Source organism: Suricata suricatta, chromosome 9 (assembly GCF_006229205.1).
Source record: "Suricata suricatta isolate VVHF042 chromosome 9, meerkat_22Aug2017_6uvM2_HiC, whole genome shotgun sequence".
Taxonomy (NCBI): domain Eukaryota; kingdom Metazoa; phylum Chordata; class Mammalia; order Carnivora; family Herpestidae; genus Suricata; species Suricata suricatta.
The window spans coordinates 90,561,379-90,583,386 of NC_043708.1; the positions used below are offsets into that span (position 1 = coordinate 90,561,379).

At 39.7% G+C, this 22,008-nt stretch overlaps 1 protein-coding gene across 1 annotated transcript in view; it reads left to right on the forward strand.

Annotated features, from left to right (window-relative positions):
* TMOD3 (tropomodulin 3) overlaps positions 1–22,008 on the forward strand; it is a 78,597-nt gene that overhangs the window by 20,187 nt on the left and 36,402 nt on the right. Inside the window, exons 2-3 of the mRNA XM_029951537.1 lie at positions 13,412–13,612; positions 19,686–19,842. Coding sequence (XP_029807397.1) covers positions 13,487–13,612; positions 19,686–19,842 — 283 coding nt within the window. The 5' untranslated portion in view covers positions 13,412–13,486. The remainder of the gene's footprint in view (positions 1–13,411; positions 13,613–19,685; positions 19,843–22,008) is intronic.

Genomic DNA, 22,008 nt, shown 5'->3' on the forward strand with positions numbered 1-22,008 from the left:
TATTACCCCCAAGAGACTTGTTCGTATGATGTCATTTCTATTTTAAGACTTTTTGAGTTTGCAACAGTTTTTAGAAAAGCTTCAGCATTTCCTAGCCTCCCCAATCTATTAAATAAACAAAGCAAAGAGAAGAAGGAGGAGGAGAAGAAGACTGAAAACATTTGGTACTGAGAAACAGAGTATGCTAAGAGTGTGGCTGTTGTGGCATTCATCAGGGGGGTGCACAAAATGGATTCCTCTCTGACCTGGCCTTCTATCTCTGGTGCCACAACACCACTAAGAAGAATGAAAGGAGAGAAGGTAGGCTAGGGCTGGGAGCTAGTTTGGCTGCTTTGAACCAGAGAAGGAAGTGGGGTACATGGGAGCCACAGAGTCTCTTACTGGTCTTATTGAAATATTGTTTTTGTTGTGGTGTGAGTAACCTGTGAAGTATTTTCTTGTAATAGTTACAGAAATTATCTGGCTGGTTTCTAGTTTGAGAATGCCGTCAGTGACCTTCTTCCAATTAAATCTCTTCCTTTTTTGACCTTAACAAGTTTTTTTTGGGTCTCCAGACTTCAGATTTCTTTTTTTGTGCTTTTGGGATCTAGAGATCTCATTTAAAAAAATTCGAGATGGCATCAGTAGCAGTGGCAGGAAAGATGGGACTACTTAGCTAATCTCATATGTGGGTTGGTTCATTACCATGGAATTTTTACACAGAATAATCAACCACCATTTTTTAAAACATTTTTTTACTGTTTATTTTTGAGAGAGAGAGGGAGACACAGAACTGGAGCAGGCTCCAGGCTCTGAGCTGTCAGCACAGAGCCCAGTGCGGGGCTTGAACCCACAGACCGCAAGATCATGACCTGAGCTGAAGTTAGCCGCCCAACCAACTGAGCCACCCAGGCGCCCCTCAGCCACCATTTTCTTAAATTTCTGTGTGCAAAGCAACTACCTCTCTTCAGTGTGTGTTCATCAGGGTCAACCATAGCATCACACAACTCTACAAAATTATTAAATGTACTGTCGTTTCAGCCTCATTGTATTGAAGATGTAGTGAACAGAAGGATGATTTAACATTCATTTTTTCCCTTGAAAAAAAGTTTTTTATAAAAGTAATACATATTATATACAAGTAAAATAAAATGGTTTTTACTTTTTAGAAGATAAGTACTCTATGCATAGTGCTTTGGATGCAGTGGACAGGAAGCACATGTTTGGGTTGTAATTAGTGTTATCTAGAATTCATAAGCTCATAAAAAGGAAGTGATCTTATGAGACTCTTAAATTCCCTTGCAGTTGAGAAGTCTGCTGTACACTGTCCCTGACAGATATTCATACTCAGCCTCGGCTTTACTAATGCCAGGAAAAATAGATGACTTTCTTTACTCCAGTCTTCTTTATCAAAGAGAATGTTCCTCAAACTAACAGAGATGAAACTCAAGCCTAACATTAAATAAGAGAGCATTTTAGATACTTTTACATGTTAAAATCTCCAGGTGGAATTAACTTACTTTAAATTTGTTTCCAAATTAATTCCAAGCCAGGTTCAAACAAAAAAGAAAAAGCAATGCTGGTTTGATGTTTGTTTTTAAGTAGTCTTCACATTCCAGCATGGAACCTAATACGAGGCTTGAACTCATGACCCTGAGATCAAGACCTGACCTGAGATCAAGAGTTGGATGTTTATCTGACTGAGCCACCAAAACACCCCAATTTGAATTTTTTTTAACCAAAGCAAATTGAAGTAGATAATTTAAGAGATTATCAGATGATGAGTCATATCTAGTTCAAATGATTACATGGGTATTTATCTAGGGGGAATATTTAGTAGTAGTTATTAACTACTAGTAGTTATTAACTAGTTGTAGTGATTAACCAGTAGTAGTTATTAACTACTATGTATCAACATTAAAATATTTTTATTTAAAAATAAACATATATAATGACTAGAAGTTTTCTTTAGCATGAAAGGATAATGACACTATCAGCCAGTAGTCAATATCTGAAACGAGAAGACAAAGCTCAGCAATACTTATATAATAAGGGAAAACTTTGTTGGCCAGGTATAGTCTCTTTGAGCAGACAAGACCAATTTTTTATATAGGGTTTTTGGAAAGTGTGGAATTTTAGGCCTGGCAAACTTTTCCAAGACCATAATGACATCATCTGTAGAGGCATGATTATTTGGGTGAGTCTGTTGTTTCGTTGGCTCAGGAATGTTTCCTTCAGAAGTGAGAAACTGATGGTGATTGATTGGCTTACAAAGGCAGATTGTTTTTGTTTTTTGTTTTTGATGACTACTCATTACCGTGGCTAAAGAAAAATCAGTCTGTTCTATGTGGGAACTTTAATTCTCAACATCAGATACATACAGTTACTTGCACAAAGCAGGGGTATATTGAAATTTTTTGAAGTATAACAGAGTGAAGGAAGAAAATTTTAAGTGGACAGGTTAATTTTATGCATGTATATATACTTGCATATATATCACCCAGTTTAAGATGTAGCACATTGTCATCACCTCAGAATGTTTTCCAATGTCCCTACCTAATCTGCAGCCCTGCCCCCGCCCCCCGTAGCTATTCTGATTTCCATCCCCATGGATTAGTTTTGCCTGTTCTTGAATTTAATCTATGTAAAAGCACACAGTATTTATTATATCATGTTTAGTTTTTTACATTCCTTTTGACATATTACATGTGACAGTCCTTCATATGTTTGTAGGTCTCCAGTACTTTATTACTATGTAGTGTTCTATTTTGTGACAGTACCACAATTTATTTGTATACACAAATAGTAAAGTAATGGACATTTGCATCATTTCCAGTTTGGGGATATTATGAATAAAGCTGCACTGAACGTATTTGTACATCTTATTTTATTAACAAACACTAATGTCTTTTATGAGACGAACATGAAATTGCTGTGCCACTATGGTTTGAGTCTGTTTAGCTCTAGTAGATACTGCCAAATTGTTTTCCAAAGTGGTTGAATTGATTTGCATTCCACTAGTAATGTATAAGAGTTTCAGTTGCTTCATGTCCTTATCACCACTTGGTACATGTCATTTTTATTTTAGCCATGCTGGGAGTGTGTGTGTGTGTGTGTGTGTGTGTGTGTGTGTGTGTGTGTGTATTTAAAAAAATTTTTTAATGTTTATTTACTTTTCAGAGACAGAGTATGAGTGGGGAGGGGCAGAGACAGACAGACAGACAGAATCCGAAGCAGGCTTCCGGCTCTGAGCTGTCAGCATAGAGCCTGACGTGGGGCTCAAATTCATGGACTGCGAGATCATGACCTGAGCTGAAGTCAGACACTTAACTGACTGAGCCACCCAGGTGCCCCATATTTATTTTTAAAAAGGCAAATTTTGGGGGTGCCTGGCTGGCTCAGTTGGAGGAAAATGCAACTCTTGATCTCAGGATCATCAGTTCGAGCCCCATGTTGGGTGTACAGATTACTTAAATAAATAAAACTTAAAAAAGGCAGATTTTGAAGGAAAAAACCCTAGGCCTGGCAATTTAACATGAGAAACTTAAGAATACTGTTACCCATCTTAATTGAGATTTAAGCTTCCCATTAATTCTTAGTGTAAAGAAGAAATAAATATTCTTGAGTTTTTAGTTTCTTAAATAGCTTCCTAATTTAGAAAGATCTGATCTAAAACAAAGTTACTGTCATATGAAATTAAAAAGTTAGTTGTTTCGAAAATCTTGGATGACTCCAAGTTAACGTAAATGACTTTTATAAGTTTACTGTTAGCCTTGAAAATAATTATATTGACTATTTTTTAGTACTTAGCATGTGCCACAATCTGTTCTCTGTTGACGAGGCAGTAGTGAACAAAATAAAGTCCTTGCTTGAATAGAAATTAGATTTTAGTGACAGAATACAGACAACAAATCAATAAATATGTATTGTCAGGTAATGATACAGAGGGAAATATGGGGTAAGAAGAGATTGCCTAGTGCAGCATTATGGGGGCTTGTGGGGTTCAAGCAGGAGAGGGGCAGAGAGAGAAGGAGAGACACAGAATCTGAAGCAGACTCCAGGCTTTGAGCTGTCAGCACAGAGCCCTATGTGGGGCTTGAATTCATGAGCTGTGAGATCATGACCTGAGCTGAAGTTGGAAGCTAAACTGACTGAGCCCTCCAGGTGCCCCAAGGAAAAGGTTATTTAGCTGTACCAGGGAAGAGTGTTCCAAGCAGAAGGAGCATTAAGTGCAAAGGTCCTAAGGCAGGCATGTGCCTGGTTTGTTGGAGGAGGAGCAAGAACATCAAGTGTCGTGAGCAAGGGATAGAATGGTTGGAGATAAGTTGGGGCTTGGAGGAAGATCATGCAGGGCGTTGGGAGCCACTAGGCGTTTATACTGACAGAGATGAGATACCATTAGAAGATTGTGAACAGTGGAATTAATTTGATCTCACTAATTATATTCACACGAAAACTTGTACACGAATGTTCACTGACACTTTATTTGTAATAGTTAAGAACTGGAATCATTCTCGAAGTTTTTCAACATCTGAATGGTTACACTGAGATGCATACATACCGTGGAACACAATAAAAGGAATGAGTTACTGATACAGAAGCTTGGAAGAATCTCTAGAGATTTATGTTTAATGATAAACCAATTCCTAAAGGTTGCATATTATATGATTCTATATAGCATTTTTGAAGTGAAAAAATTTTAGAAATAGAGGGCAGATTCATAGTTTGCCAGGAGTTAAAGAAGAAGGTGGGTTTGGTTATTACAAAAGGGCAACAGGAGGAATCTTTGTTTTGAAACTATTCGGTATCTTGACTGTGGTGGCGGGTACACAAACCTAAACCTACAAGGTGATAAAAATGTAGGCCATAACCCTACCCTACACACAAACACACAAATACCAGTAAAACTGGGGAAATCAGAAGAAGATCAGCAGACTATATAAATGTCAGTATGCTCATTGTGGTATACATTAGTTGTGCAAAGTGTTACCACTGAGGGAAACTAGACAAAGTGTACAAGGGATCTCTCTGTATGATTTCTTAGAACTGACATGTGAATCTATAATTATCTCAATAAAAACTTCAGTTAGAAAGAACATGATAGTTCTGGCACCTTTGCAGAAGATAGACTACCGATTGACTATATAGCCATTAGAGTGAGAGTATTGCAATAAACCAGGTAAGAAATGATGACTTGAACCAGAATGGAAGCAGTGGAGATAGTGCGACATAATATTTTAAAGTTAGCACCAAGAGGATTTATTTGACAGATCAGATATGGAATGTAAGAGTAGTCACAGTAAACACCAAGATTTTTGGCCCAACCAACTAATAGGATGGAGTTGCTGTTTATTAAATGGTGAAAAATATACTAAGAGCAGGTATAAGGAAGAAAATTAGGAGTCTGTTTTGCACATTTATGTTTGAGACACCTGGTAGTTATCCAAGTAGAGCTGTTACATAAATATTTCTAAGTCTGGCATTCAGGAGAGAGGTCCAGATTGAATATATAAATCCAAGAATTGTCAATGTATGAAATTACCTGGGGATTGAGTATAGAAGGAAGCTGTCCAAAGAACTAAGGGGGACCTGGGGATATTCCAACACTTAAAGGTAGGGGAAATGAGGAAGAACCATCAGAGGAGAATGAGATGGCACAGCCAAAGTAGTAAAGGGGTCAAGGGGGACCAAGAGAGAATAATGTCCCCACGGCCAGCTGAAGAAAGTGTTGTAGGATGACAGGAGTGATTTGCTGTCAAATGCTGATAGGTCCCATAAGATGAGGGGTAAGAATTGACAGTTGGATAGGACATTGTGCAGATTATTGCTAACCAGATCAGTTTGGGTGGTGTGAATGCTGGGAATAAAAAAACGACATTGGAGAAGGTTTGAGAGAATAAAAGGGAGAGGAGCGAGGGATACTGAATTTTTCTTTAAAGTGTTCTGTAAAGAGGAGCCAAGAAGTAGGATAGTATCTGGAAGGGGTTATGAAGTCAGGGGACATATTACAGCCTGTATGCTCATGGGCATGACTAGTAACAAAAGGTCATAGTTACTGGAGCAATCATGTCATAGAGGAGCAGGGATGGGCTGTGGTCACAAGAGGTGAGATTGGCTTTAGGTAAGAGTATGGACAGTTCATCTATAGAAGCAAAAGGGAAGGTACAGTATACGGTATCGATGTAGTAGGTTGGTTAGTATAGCAGTGGGAGCTTAGATGTCCACCCTCTTACAATTGTCTTTATAAATCTCAGTGAAATATTAAGATTGAGTCTTTGAGAGTGACTGATAAGATATATTAAAGGTTTGCATGAGAAGAAGTAAAGAGCCATGTAAGAGAGTGGGAGAGTGACTGGACTAGGGATATGCCATAGGATTGCTAGGCAGGACTCTTTGATGTTAGCGATGATAAATATTAAATATGACATGTTGGTGTGTGTGTTTTTCTCCCACATGATCTGCCACCCTGGTGCAGGAGAGGAGTAGGAAGAGAGTTTTAAACAGGGTTCGGGTTTTGCCAGAGAAGTTCAGAGACAGGGAGGCTCAATCAAGGTTGTTAAAAGTTGTGGAGGGGTATAATTATTGGTAATGAGAAGGACTAGGTTACAACCATGGCTATGTAGGACTGAGGCAGGGCAGAAGACTGGATCATCAGAAGAGAGAAGGTCAAGGAACTCAGAGTAGAGGTGTTGGAAGGGTCAGCTGGTAGATCTTGAAATGACGATGCTGGGTGCCAAATTCATGACCATCTCTTTAGCAGTTTGACTCTAAGCATGGAAAATACTGGAAAGAAAATAAGAGTAATTGTATATATATTTTTTAAGAATCATGACAAATTACATGTTTCTTTTTGCTTTTTTAGATTTAGCTCTTTGCAGAAGATACCAGAAAAGGTATTAAGGAAGACATGTGCTTTGATTTAGCATACAAATAAAATGAAGACCATAGGACTTGTTTTATTTAGTAATTGGTAGTTGGCTTATTTATGTTATTTGTTCAGTTCATTGGTAGTTATTAAAAAATTTGTCCAAAAATTGTTCAGCAGTTGTCATATTAGAGCAGTTCACAAAGTGGATCTCAAAACCGTCCTGAAAATATTAACCAAGAGACTTTGTTTTAAAACCATACTGAGAATTCTAGGTGTCATAGAGCCATTTTAAACTCCTCAGAAAAAAATAGGTATAACACAAAAAATTAATACTAAATACTAACTGAAATAGTCATTCCTTAGTTCATCTCTCTCTTTTTAGGAAAAACTGCTCAGGGCACCTGCCTGGCTCAGTTGGTTAAGCATCGGACTTCACCTAGGTCATGATCTCTCAATTTTTGTTTATTTGGGAACACCTTTATCTCTCCTTTTATTTTGAATGACAGGCTCGCTGGATAAAGGATTCTTGGCTGCATGTTTTTTCTGTTCATCACATTGAAGATTTCCTGCCATTCCTTCCTGGCCTGCCAAGTTTCATTAGATAGGTCTGTAACCACTCTGATAGGTTTCCCTTTGTATGTGAGGGCCCTTTTATCCCTAGCTGCTTTCAGAATTCTCTCTTTATCTTTATATTTTGCCAGTTTCACTATGATATGTTGTGCTGAAGGTCGATTCAAATTACGTCTTAAGGGGGTTCTTTGTGCCTCTTGAATTTGAATGTCTATATCTTTCCCCAGATTTGGGAAAGTATCAGTTATAATTTGGTCTAATATCCCTTCAGGACCTTTCTTTCTGCCTTCCCTTCAGGAATGTCTATGATACGGATGTTGTTCTGTTTGATTGTATCACTCAGGTCTCGAATTCTCCTTTCCTGCTCCTGGATCAGTTTCTCTCTCTTTGTCTCAGCTTCCCTTTTTGCTACAACTGTGTCTTCCAGTTCACCTATTCTTCCCTCTGCCTCTTCAATCTGTGAGGTGGCCAGCTCCATTTTATTATTCCCCTCATTTATAGCCATTTTTTTTTTTAAACTCGTAACACCAATTTGAAAGTCCCTAGTCATTGTATCAGTAGCTTCTCTGATGCTTTTTTCAAGCCCAGCAACTAATTTTATGACAATGGTTTTAAAATCTTGTTCAGTTATGTTGCTTAGATCTGTTTTGAGTAGTTCTGTGACTGTGACTTCTTCCTGGAGATTCTTCAGAGAAGAGTTCCTTCGTTTTATCATTTCAGCTAGTTTTCTGTCTCTTGTCAGTTTTTAAAAGCTAGTTGTGCACTGTGTACCTGTTAGTATTGCTCAGTTAAAGGAGGCTTATTGACTGTCCAGAGCCTGTCATTTCAGGAAATAGTCTTTTAGTGGTGTCTCTCAGTTTCTCTTGTTGTGCCTTTGATTATTTTATTTCCCTACTCAGTGATATTTGGGACTTGCCGTCATGCGTACTTTGGCTTGTTTCTTGGGGTAGCCCTGAGAAGGAAAACAGATAGACAAACACAGAGGGAACTGAAGCACGTAAATGCACAAATAAATCAAACAAACAAATTAAAAGGGGGAATGGAAGAAAAGAAGGGAGAGGAAAGAGAAGAAAAAAAAAATAAAGAGGGGCAGAGACAACAAAGGACAGTGGACAGTCTAGAAGTGTATAACCAGTCGAGGGGAGAGATAAGGAGGAGATAAGGGAGAATATATCTGGATGGTTAGAAGAAGGGGAAAAAAGGGGGTGGAAGGAAAAAGGAAAATGAGTAAAAATTAAATTTTTTAAAGTAAAAAGGGTAATAATAATAAAAATAAGTACAAAAAAAAAGCAGCTCTCCCTCACAGATAGGCGTGGTTTGGTGTACATAGGTCTGGGGGCTGCTCTCAGAGGCCCCGCCATGGTGGTTGCAGAGGATGAATGATGGCGCCCCAAGCTCTGCTGGAACTAAGTGCTGCAGGCCCCTCTAATGAGTCCAATCTCCATGTGCTGCAGCTGAGCCAAGCTGTATTTTCCAGGCCCACCTTGTTTCAAAATCCTAGTCCCTGCACTTTTATTCTACCACAGATGAGATGTACTTGCTTTGGTGGCTGGCTTCTTAGCCAGGATCTGGTAGGAGGAGGGAGCAGTTTGTCTTGGCACCAGCAGGGATTTGCACTATGGCTGCTGCCGGAGGCAAGGTGCACTGCAGGAGGCAAAGTGCACGCCCCCACAGACGTCACCGCCAACTTCCAGCCCCCAGCCGGGATTGCATATAGGGGAGGGAGCAGTTTCTCTTGGTGCCTGCTGGGATTCGTGATGCCGCTGCCTGAGGTGCTGGGCGCTGCCGGAAATTATGTGAGCAGTCCGGCAGCCTCCGCCGCCACCAACTCCCTGCTGGAATCCCGCAGGTGTGGGGGCTATTTTTCCCTGTTGGCACCCGGGATTCTGGATTCGGCAGCCAATGCTAGAGGCGAGATGCGCTGTGGAAATGAGGTATGTGCTCCCACTCCCCCAGCCAAGGCCGAAGTGCGTGCCCCCGGGGCCACCACTGCGGCCACAGATTCCCTGCCAGGATCGTGCAGGGGTGAAGGCTGTTTTTTCCCTTGTGCCACTGCAGTTTGGGATTTGGACTTCCCAGCGGTTATATATGGAGTGAGAGTTTTTCTCTCCATGCAGGGTTAAACGTTCTTTATCTCTTCTCTAGAGACAGTACTATGAGTGTGTTCAGTTTCTCTTTCTCTTCCTTTTGTCTCTCAGGGGCTCCGTGCGCTTTCCCTGCATTTGGCTGAGGCTCCACCTCCCCTCCCCTTCTCGGGCTGGCCCATTTTCCCATCTGCCCAGTTCACACTCACTCACTCAGGCATCTTTGAGGTTGTTTTCTTTCTGGAGTCTGTATTTTCTCCTTCCACTCTTGCAGATGAGAGTAATGTCCTTCTCAATTTGATAGATGGGGAGGACGAAGTTTTACAGAGCTCCCTTCCCCTCCGCCATCTTGGCTCCTCCCTGAGATAGGTATCTTTAGGAGTCGCTGGCCAGCCAGTCCATGCGTAAGATTTCACATGGTGGTCCTCAGCTTTGCTTTTGTAGAGACCTGATTCCAGTAGGTGCCTAATCTCTTAAAAAGTGACCCATGCTAACCACACTCATAAAAGAGCAGTACATAAGCCAGAAAACCAGTTTATTAATTTACAATGAGGAAAGCTATGTGAACAGCCAATTTTTATTAGAAGATTACTTGCTGAGCATGGAGAAGAATAAAGGGAAGTAATCGGGTGATGTAAATGTCAGATGACATCAGGCTTCGGTTGTCTGATGCTTCTCTGTACCATGACCGTACTGGCAGTGGGAGCTAGCCAGTCACATCTGCTGCACAGGACACCATACCTCCCTTGTGCTTAATGAACATGGCCACATGTTGCTTGATGAACCCCATTTTCTTACATCTGTATGCTTATTGCCTTCTTTAGTTACGCTAACACCATTCTGTAGTAATTTATTCTATTTCTTTGGGAAACAATCTCTCATCATTGTATGTTAACATTATCAGTTGTACCCTTAAGCTTTGAGGATTCTTACATACAATCTGTGGTTGTAATGGAGATATACACAAGGATAATGGCAACATGGATAAGGAAACCATGAATAGCAACACTTAACAAGGATGAGCAACATAGATTGTCATGCACTGAATCTTCTAGGAATATGAATTGATACAACCACTTTGAAAACAGTTTAATATTACCTAGTAAAGTTGAGTATTACTATACCCTTTCCCCAGCAATTCCATTCCTAGGTTTCAATAACTTAGAGAAACTTATGCACATGAATACCAGGAAATAGGTAACAAGATTGTTTATAGCAGAAAAATAGAAGGGGACAACTACTATGTTCATTTATACAATGAAATACTCTACAAGAATGAAAATGGAAGTGCAGCTCTAAGCATGAATTCAAAACAATATTGAGTGAAAAAAGCAAGTCACCAAAAAATACATGCTGTTTGATTCCATTTGTATAAAGTGCAAAAAAAAAAAAGAACAGACTAAAACCATTAAGGACATGTACATGTAAGGTAAAACTGTACAAGAAAGCAAAAGAATGGTTAATTCAAAATTCAGTCCACTTTTTTTTAATGTTACTTGCTCCTTTTTTGGGAGAAGGAGATGCAAGTGGAAAGGGAAACATGTGAGACCTTGTAATGTTCTCTTTCTGAAGCTGGATAGTGCATTCCTGGGTATTCATCCTATCATATCATCCATTATTGTCCATATTGTCCATTATCATATTGTCCATATTGACACTAGTGCCTTACCAATAGGGTGACTGTTAAACTTATGGCCTGTACTGGAAAACTTTTAAGGGTAAAGGGAGGGAATGCTCAATTTCTTGGAATTACTTATTGACTAAGAAATTGGCTTTATTATATACTATAAACCCCAAAAACAAATTATATTAAACTACATTAAAAACATTTTTATAATGATTGTCTAAACATTAAAATACAAAAGCTAAATAATTACTCTTGGTATATGTTCATATACTTTTATCAGTTTCTTACCTTTATCTGTCTCAAATACCATGTCATTGGTATTTTTATGAGTTGGATATTGTTTTAATGTTTATTTAGTTTTGAGAGAGAGAAAGAGAGAGAGAGACAGAGTATGAGTAGGGGAGGGGCAGAGAGAGTGGAAGACACAGGATCTGAAGACAGGCTCCAGGCTCTGAGCTGTCAGTCAGCACAGAGCCTGATGCAGGGTTCCAACTCATTTCACAAACCATGAGATCATAATCTGAGCCAAAGTTGGATGCTTAACCGACTGAGTCACCCAGGAGCCCCTATGAAGGGAATATTATTTTAATGTAATTTTTATTTTTCTCCCTAAAATTGCCTCCCACTTTATTTAAAGATGTATTTGTTGGTTAATATATTTGAAAATGCTTATACCTTTTATTGAATCTTCTCTGCAGTGGGTTGTTTTTTTTTTAATTTGAGAGAGAGAGAGAGAGAAAGTCTTGTTACACTGAGCTTGGAGCCTAACTTGGGGCTCGATCTCACAACCCTGAGATCATGACCTGAGATAGATGCTCAACCAACTGAGCCACCCAGGTGCCCCCAAAGTGTATTATTTTTAATTGAGAAAATATATTCTCAAGGTACTTGGTGAGCTTAATATCTTAAAGTTGGAAGGATAAAGCAGAGATTTACCAAGCTTAGTAATGACAGCAATGATGATAATTTATGCAAAAAAAAAAAAAAAACAACCCACCGAAAAAAAATCCAGGATAATTTTTAAACCAAGCCAGATGAGATGCCAGGTAGAAAAGGTGTAAGCCAGACCTGTCTTGGGCAGTTACACAAAATGCCTTCAGTTTAACATGTGCATAAGCACAGTTCTCTTAATTTGCTTGTTATTGGACCCAGGTGGCTGCTAGTCAGCCCTGACAGACCCCTGTGGTGAACCTTCCTTTCTTCTTAGGAGATGAAAACACGTGAAAGGATCCATAAACTGTTACTGGTTTGAGGAGGAAAATATATTAGCTTAAATAGTAAGTTGGAAAACCTTGGGAGAAAGGAGTAGTAAAGGAAATATATCAGGACTTTGAAGTACTGAGTGTTTTGCAGCCAAGAAAAATTGAGCAAAATCTTTAAGGATTATTTCTTGTTCATATAGGAACATTTTATGAAACATGATCCACATTTGTGGCTAGAACTTACAGAAATACTTTATTTCTACTTTGCACATTTTGTGGAATCAATTCAAAGTATCTTTTCCTTTGGAACAGTTCTGCTGTATCTGGAAGGAGGCTGCTTGTTGAGTTTTACCTCATTTGGGAAAGATTCACACGGTGAGGAAATGACAAAGGTCCTTTCCTATAATCAGACTTTTCTGACCACCTTTGCCAGTTGGTGGCTGACATATCCCAGCATAGTTTTGAAGAAACATTTTCAGAAAGCTGTATTTTTTCCTTTAAAAACACTTTTTCAAAAAAAATTTTTTGATGTGCCTTTCTAAAACTTATTTTTTCCAGTGGCTAGTGGCCACTCTTCAATGGGGAGTGTATTAATATCCTCCTTTTAGTAGTGAGTCAGAAAATAATGTTCTCATACACAATTTACAGTAAAACAAATGCGTCTTAAACGTATCATGCTTAAGCAAAGTACTCTGGTAGAATAATTTGAAAGTCACTGATGAGAAAAATTTTATTTTGGCACATGATGAGTTCTTTCCTCCTAAAACTCAGTTACCAGAAATTCTAAATTCTATCAAATAACTCTTTTAATACATTTGAATTTACTCCCTCCACCCTTATTTTTCCCAGCTGATTTTTTCATTAACCAAAAATAAGAGGTAAGGACATTGAATGATCCGTATACAAAGGTAATATGTGAAGGGGTGCCTGAGTGGCTCAGTCTGTTGAGCAAAGGTAATATGTGATAGATTGATAAAGAATATCTGACACGTGGAAATTACATTTCACGTAACCTAATAATAAATCTAAGTAGGTGGAGATGACTTAACATTTTAAATGTGTTTGTTTCTTCTCTCCATAGCTTTAAGAAAAGTAGAAATCACTCCTGACTATATTGAATAGCAAAAATTAAGTGACTTTTCCTATACTGCAAATCATGGCACTACCATTCCGGAAGGACTTAGAAAAGTACAAGGACCTGGATGAAGATGAGCTCCTTGGAAATCTATCAGAAGTAGAACTAAAACAACTAGAAACTGTTCTCGATGATCTTGACCCTGAGGTAGGTGTTAATGAAATACTTTTTCAAACCCTTTGAAACTAAGTAACTTCTTTGAGCAGTTAGCTTTTTCATGACTTTTCTCAGATACCCCTCACATTCTCTCTTTATCCAAATGAACTTTTTGCCTCTTTTTAGTTCCCTCCCTTCTGCCCCAATATCTCCAGACATGCCTATTCTAACCATTTTCACCAACACCCTTATTTTCAAACATCTGACATTTTCTGTCCTGTATGAAATCTTTTCTCTTTGGGCAGGAAGGAATGTTTTTGGTAAAATGAAGCAGATGATTAGGTCTTGATGTATGCCAACCTCTGTGCCTCTATGGAGCTTGTGTACTATGATGGCCCTTGTGTAGAGTGTCTCTAGAAGGTGTTTTGTGACTTTAAGTCTAATTGTTACCTTTCTGAAAGATGCTGACCAAACTGAATAAGTTTCTAGTCATTAGTAGACTAGATCTAAGTAGACTCTCAGCAGTACTGCAGTCCATGTGGAACAAACCTGAATGTGTGTGTGTGTGTGTGTGTGTGTGTGTGTGTGTGTGTGTATAATATGTATATACATATGTTTTAATTGCAAAGTGGATGTTACTTGTCTTATAAATTAGACAAGGCTAAGGTAGAGTCCCTTGACACCTGAATTGTTATTCCCTGGTATGTATGGGGGTGGGGGTGGGCCCAGAGTCCTTGAGGGGAGAGTCCTTGAGGCTACTTACCCTGAAGGTGAGGGTCATTTGCTAGGCTTCTTGTCTTTACTCCATGTTTCTCTATGCTGTTCTTGAGGTATCCAAGGGAAGGAATGGGTGAGACATTGATTTTAGTACCTTTTAAGAATTGAAATTGAGTTTGTTTTATAAAATTATTCTTGTTACTACAACACATTTATTTCTTGCTGGAATGTTTTTGAATTTTTATTGTGAATTTTTTTTTCAGCATTACTTCAGCGCTTCATTAATATGTCTATACCATAGATCAAAACCCTTAACTGTAGCAGTTATCACAAGAAAAAGTTTGTGGTACTCTGAAGTTGAGCGAACCCAGGATAACAGTGCTGTTTTGATCCTGTCACAGCAATCTCTTCTACAAACAGTTCAACCTATTAGACTGTTTTAACAAGTGGTTGTAGAACTGGCAGGACCCTAAGAGCTCATCTAGTCAGGAGTTCCTTAACCTTGACACTGCTGACATTTGGGGCTGGATAATTCTTTGCTATGGGGGCTGTCCTGTGTATCATTAAGTTATTCAGCAGCATCCTGGCCTCTACTCACTACATGCCAGTAGCACACCCCCGTTTAAAAATGTACCTGGGAGGGGCGCCTGAGTGGCTCAGTCCGTTGAGCATCTGACTTCGGCTCAGGTCATGATCTCATGGTTTGTGGGTTCAAGCCCTGCATCAGGCTCTGTACTGACAGCCAACTCAGAGCCTGTGAGACTACTTCGGATTCTGCGTCTCTTTTCTCTGCCCCTCCCCTGTTCACTCTTTGTCTCTCAAAAATAAATAAAGTGTAAAAAAAAAAAAACACAAGTTTTTTTAATGTACCTGGGATTTTTTTTTGTTTTTAAATTATTTTCTAATGTTTTATTTATTTTTGAGAGAGAGACAGCATGAACAGGGAGGTCAGAGAGAGAGGGAGATACAGAATCCGAAGCAGGCTCCAGGCTCTGAGCTGTCAGCATAGAGCCCAATGTAGGGCTCAAACCCACGAACCATGAGATCATGACCTGAGCCGAAGCCAGATGCTCAACCTACTGAGCCACCCAGGCGCCCCTTGGATTTTGTTTTAATTAGCTATGGTAAGATTACAGACATGGAGGAAAAAAAGTTTATTACTTTCAGTTCCCAAGAGGGAACATGAGAAAGAAAGCACCTGGGTTGGTCAGGAAGCAGAAGCAGGAAGGAACAAGTGCTGCCCAGAACCGTTCTTGAGGTATCCAAGGGAAGGAATGGGTGAGACAGGGTTGGCAGGTTTGAGCAAAGTTAGGAATGGATAATTTGAGTAATTTCAGTGGGCTCTGGGCCACAGGAATAGTCTCCAGTTGTTTAGTTACCTGGCCCTGGGTGATTTAGGGCAGGAGAAATCATGGTTTGCTGGGTGAGAGATAAAGGAGGTAGTTGGGGTATGGGCTCTGGATTGTTTGGTTTTCATATGGAAAAACACTGCTGGGGGGAGGGCAGAGGAAGTCGTTTGCTCTCCCTAGGAATTAGCCCCCAAGATGGCAAAGCACCATAAAATACAGAAAATAGAAAACATGGTTAATACTTCTTCCCCTTAAGTCATGACAACCAAAAATGTTTGCAGATATTTGCCAGTTGTCCCCTATGCAAGCACCTCAGTTGAGAAACATTGATCTGGCACTTGCCCTATGTTTTACAGATAGAAAACAAAAGTCAGGTGACTTGATTCAGTTACTACAGTTAGGGGAAGAACTGAGGCCAGATCCCTCGCTGCCTGATGGCTCCCTGGCAGAGTCCAGTGATCTTTCTGCTAAATTGCAGTGAGTCCCCTCTTAATACATGCACTACGCTGTACATGTAGAAGCTGATGGTTTCTATTTTCTTAATTGCAAAACCATGGGGCCTGCTTCTTGTATGGGATGTAACCTTTGGATGTATTTTGCCAGTTCCCCAACCCCAGTTGCAACTCAGCCATCCTCAGGTACTGTTAGTTGAGACGGGAAGAACAATGATGTTTATGGACAGCATGCCACTTGTTGGGTGATGTTTGGGGCAAGAGTGCCAGTGAAAGTGAGGTATGAAAAGAGCAAGGGTAGTAGTTTCCACTTTAGGCAGAGAAACACCACTGTAACTTGTAAATTCTCAGAAGACCAGAGCAGATAGAGGTTGTATATGGTTCCTTGTTACATTTTAAAGGGCCATTTTCTTTCTATATACTGCATTCAGTATATTTATTTGCCAACCTACTGCATTTTCTCAAAATACCTATCTCTACAAGACAGCCAGCCAGCCTAGGTAAAAGCTAATTTGTTTTTTAAATTTCCATGGCTTGGAATATATATATCATTACAACAAAACTGTACTGTGAGGAAGAAACATGTACTTTATAGTGAGAATCATTTTAATGAAATCTTTACCTGTTCTAAAATAATTATGATCTAGTAACTTGACTAAAGTATACTTCTAGTAAAGCATGGTTGATGAGTTTATAGCCTCCAAAGCCAGTTATTTCTCATTTATTTTATGTTCAAAAATGTATTTAAGGAGCCAGAATTCTAGTTAATGTATCATTTAAAACTTACGTTTTGGGGCACCTGGGTGGCTCAGTCGGTTGAGCATCCAGTGTTGCCTCAGGTCACGATCTCACTGTGAGTTCGAGCCCTGCGTTGGCTCTGTGCAGACAGCTCAGAGTCTGGAGCCTGCTTTGGAGTCTGTGTCTCCCTCTTTCTCTCTGCCCTTCCCCGACTTGTGCTGTCCCACTCTCTCTCAAAACAAATAAACATAAAAAAAAATTTTAAAAACCAAACACCTATGTTTCACATGATTTTGAGCAGTTGGGTGGAATAGTGCAACTCCATTACTACCACCATGAAAGAGCAGTAGGTGTTATTGGTGGTGATGGGAAGTAACTTCGATTAATTTGCCTTAATGAGCATTTTTCTTTAAAAGTGTTTTCAAATCTTTATTCAGTCAATATTTGGGGGACAACCAATGGATCCTGATGCTATGCTAGTCTTAGGGTTACAAGAGGGAACAAAACAAATGTGGTCTTTGCCCTCATGATGCAGAGTGGTAGGATTGGGGGGAGGTAGGCATTAATCAAATAATTGTATCCTATTAGTATAAGAGCATATAATGGGAGGTCAAGAAAAGCTTCTCTTGGGGGGAATGGAGCTACAGTCTTAAAAATAAGTAGCAAAAAATGGTGGACAGCGTATTCCAGAGAAGGTCTTTGGTAGAATGAAGTGTGTGGCGAGCACAGGGAAGGAACTAAGGCTAGTGTGGCTGGAATGGGGAGGGTATGTGAGGTGGGGCTAAGGTAATATCATGGAATGGGAATGAAGGATGATAAGTATTGGGCAACTGATCCAGGGAAACCAGTTGGGAAGCTAATATAATATTCCATGCCAGCTCGATCATAGCTTGGACCCAAGTCATGGTGTTGGAGTTGGAGAGAAATAAATAGACAAATAAGTTTTTTAGGAAGTAAAAATGGGTAGGATTTGATGGTTCATTGGGAATGGATTCTTCATGCATAGCTCTTGATTTCAAAGTTGGTGGGTAGAAATCTTGTTTCTTTATTATGTTCCTGTAGACAATTTTGGGTTACAAAAAACATTGTTAGTGCAGGGTTAGGAACAGACCTCCTTTGTATTTCATATTTATAGGTGAGCTTTCTGTGTAATGCATACCATTACATGAGGAGAATGCAAAGGTGAATTTTATGAAAATTATTATGGATCTCAACAAATGGCCACAGTTGAAGTGCTATATTTTCTAGTTATAAAAATGTACATTCCCTATTATTATTTATATATGATCTCTCTTTTTAATGAAAATTATAACATCCATGAGATTCAGCATTATGGGAGGTGTTGCAAAAGACAGCTGGCCCTTTTGTGTGACTTACTGGGCTGCCTTCCATTTCTAAAGCAAAGGAATATCTAGAAATATTGAAACAAGGCAGTATCACCTTTTTGCCTTTCTTTTTTATTTTTATTAAATTTTTTTAATCATTAAAAAAAATTTTTTGAGCATTTATTTATCATTGATAGGGACAGAGCATGATCATGGGAAGGGCAGGAAGAGGGGGAGACACAGAATCCGAAGCAGGCTCCAGGCTCTGAGCTGTCAGCACGGAGCCTGACGCGGGGCTCAAACCTACAAACCATGAGATCACAACCTGAGATGAAGTCGGACGCTCAACCGACTGAGCCACCCAGGGACCCCCGAATTATTTTTTAATGTTCTATTTATTTTTGAGAGCAAGAGAGAGCATGAGTGGGGAAGGGGCAGAGAGAGAAGGAGACACACAAACAGAAGCACATTCCAGGCTCTGAGCTATCAGCACAGGGGCTGGAACTCACAGACTGCAAGATAATGATCTGAGCCAAAGTCGGACACTTAACCGACTGAGCCATGCAGGCGCCCCTTCCCTTTTTTTTTAATTAAAATTTTCTTAATGTTTATTTATTTTTGAGACAGCAGAAGCAGGGGGGGTACAGAGAAAGAGGGAGACACAGAATCTGAAGCAGGCTTCAGGCTCTGAGCTGTCAGCACAAAGTCTGAAGCAGGGCTCAAACTCAAGAACTGCAAGAGCTGAAGTCAGACATCTAACTGACCAAGCTACCCAGGTGCCCCACCTTTTTGCCTTTCGATAAGCAAAAGGATGGAGCTCACACTGTCTAATCGCCACTTGCTATCCCTGGACTTAGTGAAAATTCAGAGTAGGGACTACAAGAGACAACTTTAATCCATTACCTTGCACCCCTTCCCCACTCTCAGTCCCTCCATGCCCTCAAAGAAACTGTACCCACATGGAACCCCACAGGTACAACCCTTGCTTGGAGTGCCTCAGCGTGCCTTGGTGGATGAGTAGCAATGACAGTGATTGCTGCAAATATATCCTAGTGCTGATGTATACATACATACATTGAATCTTTCACATTGTGTTTAAACACAGTGAACATTAATATCCTGATATCCTACTCTATGGAAAACATGTTTTTATATGAAAAAGCCTTTGCCACGAAATAGATGTCATTATGAAGGAATATGATATATGTATTGTTTAGAATTCTTTTCTGTATATGCATATGTGCTGAGGAGTAACTAATCATTAAGAAAACTATTTTTTATTACCATCCAGGACATTTAAAAAGTAAGGATGTTTCCTCCTAGTAGAATACTTTCTGAAGAAAATATGTGCTTATTTTAATAATGAATGTGAATTCTAACCTAATAAAACTTTGTGTGGACCACTTTTACGTTGCTGCCCTAAAATGAAATGTTTAATGTATCACATTCTGGTCTATAATTCTTTCTTAAATGGGTGATCTATGGGAGCATATAGTGTTGGCATTCTTGGTGGTCATAATGGCTGATTCATTCTCTTTGGCAGAATGCCCTTCTGCCTGCAGGGTTCCGGCAGAAGAACCAGACTTCAAAGTCCGCCACAGGACCATTTGATAGAGAACATCTCCTTTCATACCTGGAGAAGGAGGCACTGGAGCATAAGGACAGGGAAGACTATGTGCCCTACACTGGAGAAAAAAAGGGTAAACTTTGAAGTCATTATTTGATAGCATTTGATTTTTCTTTTTATAGGTAAAGTAGGTCTGGAGAAATTATTTTTTTAAATGTTTTTTTATTTTTGAAAGGCAGCGTGAGAAGGGAAGGGTTATAGAGGGAGGGAGACACAGAATCTGAAACAGGCTCTAGGCTCTGAGCTAGCGGTCAGCACAGAGCCTGATGTGGGGCTTGAACCCATGACCTGAGCCAAAGATAGACACTTAACCGACTGAGCCACTCAGGTGCACCAGGAGAAATATTTTTAGAGATGTATCATAAGTAGCCTTAAAGATCTGACACTTGTTGACTTAGAAACTTGTTAGGTAATTTGCATCTTCATTTACATTTTTCATCAACTTGGCCAATAAGTTCCTTCTTACTGATTTGTGAGATTTTATTATGTAGTGATTTTATATAACACTCTAGTTCTGTACCATAATGGATTTAAAAGTGTGTGGAGGTAAAAATTTTAATGCAGTAGTGCATTTCAGAATGCAAATGATGTCAAAGCAGCACTCTTTTCTAACTCCTGTCTTTAAGGAGAACTGTCATAAAATAATTCAGGCCATATTTTCAAAGACTTTTTAAAGGATACCTCACAGCCTTCCTTAGTAATTCATAGTTATAATTGCCAATGCTTCATAACCATTACTTTCAGGAAAGTTTTCTAGTCCAGGTCCCTCCCACTGCAGTTTGACCTTAGGTAGCCTTAGTGGAGACTGAGTATAGCCATATATTTTGTTTGTTTGTTTGTTTTTGAGAGACAGAGCGAGCAGGGAGGAGGGTCAGAGAGAGAGGGAAATACAGAATCTGAAGCAGGCTCCAGGCTCTGAGCTAGCTGTCAGCACAGAGCCCGATGCGGGGCATGAACCCATGAACCGTGAGATCATGACCTGAGCTGAAGCTGGACACTTAACTGACTGAGCCACCCAGTTGCCCCATATATTTTAAAGTTCTATGTATAATTTACAACATGAAGTAGATGAAGCCTCTCAGCTTTCTGTGCATGTTGGCCTGCAAAGCCAGTCTGCTTGCACCCTTGTTTAGGGTATCATGTATGGAATACTGGTGAATGGTGGCAGCAGTTGCAAGATCTGAAGATTGACTCTTCCAGGCACTGATTTTACATCTGAATCCTTAGTACTCCAGACAGGAAGAAGGTTAGAACATAGTGCTTTCTTCTAGTTAGGCTTTAGCTCTTAGGCAGGAAGCCCTTCTCAAGAATTTGGCCACAGCTCTGTCACATAGCTACCCCTTAGTGGCAAGGGAAGCTGGAAAATTCATTTTAGCATTCTAGCTTCTGTAATAGAGGAAGGCTGGTAAATGATTTTTAAGTGGGTAATTCACAAGGTCTGTATTAAGCCTTTTTAAAATTATCTATCATCCCCAACTCATTTGCTCTTTCATTACACCCGACCTCCCGTTTATCTCTAGTTCAGCATCATTACCATAGCTACTTGTTTTAGAGTTCTCTAGAGAAATAGAAATAGAACCGAAAGGCTGTGCGTTGGGGAGGGGCGTGAGATTTATTTTAAGGAAGTGGCACATGAGATTATGGAAGCTTATTAAGTTTGAAATCTGTAGGACAGGCAGGCAGCCCAGAGACCTAGGGAAGAGTTGCAGTTCAAGTCCAAGGGCAGTCTGCCAGCAGAATTCCTTTTTGCTCAGAGGAGATCACTCTTTGTTCTGTTAAGGCCTTCAGCTGATTGGATGAGGCCCACCACATATGACTTTACTCAAAGTCCACTGATTTAAATGTCAGTCTCATTCAAAAAACACCTTCACAGAAACATCCAGAATAATATTTGACCAATTATCTGGGCACAGTGCCCAGCCAAAATGGCTCATAAAGTTAACCATCGCACTACTGTTAGAGATGGGAATGTCTTGTCCCTCAGATGTTTCGGACCTGGAAAAGGACTGAAAACCAATATGTAGTTTTGAAGTATGGAGAATCAGAGATGAACAAAACTGTCCGTTCCTTTGTGTTTATCACAGAAAAGACCTGGTTATGCTTTCACCCGGACAGCCATACATGTAACGTCGCTGTGTGTGTGTACAGCTTCAATACGGTTATAGGAGAACATGACTTTATTAGAATAAATGTGGGTTGATCATTTTTTACTGTTGTGCGTGTATTAGATGGACTTGGG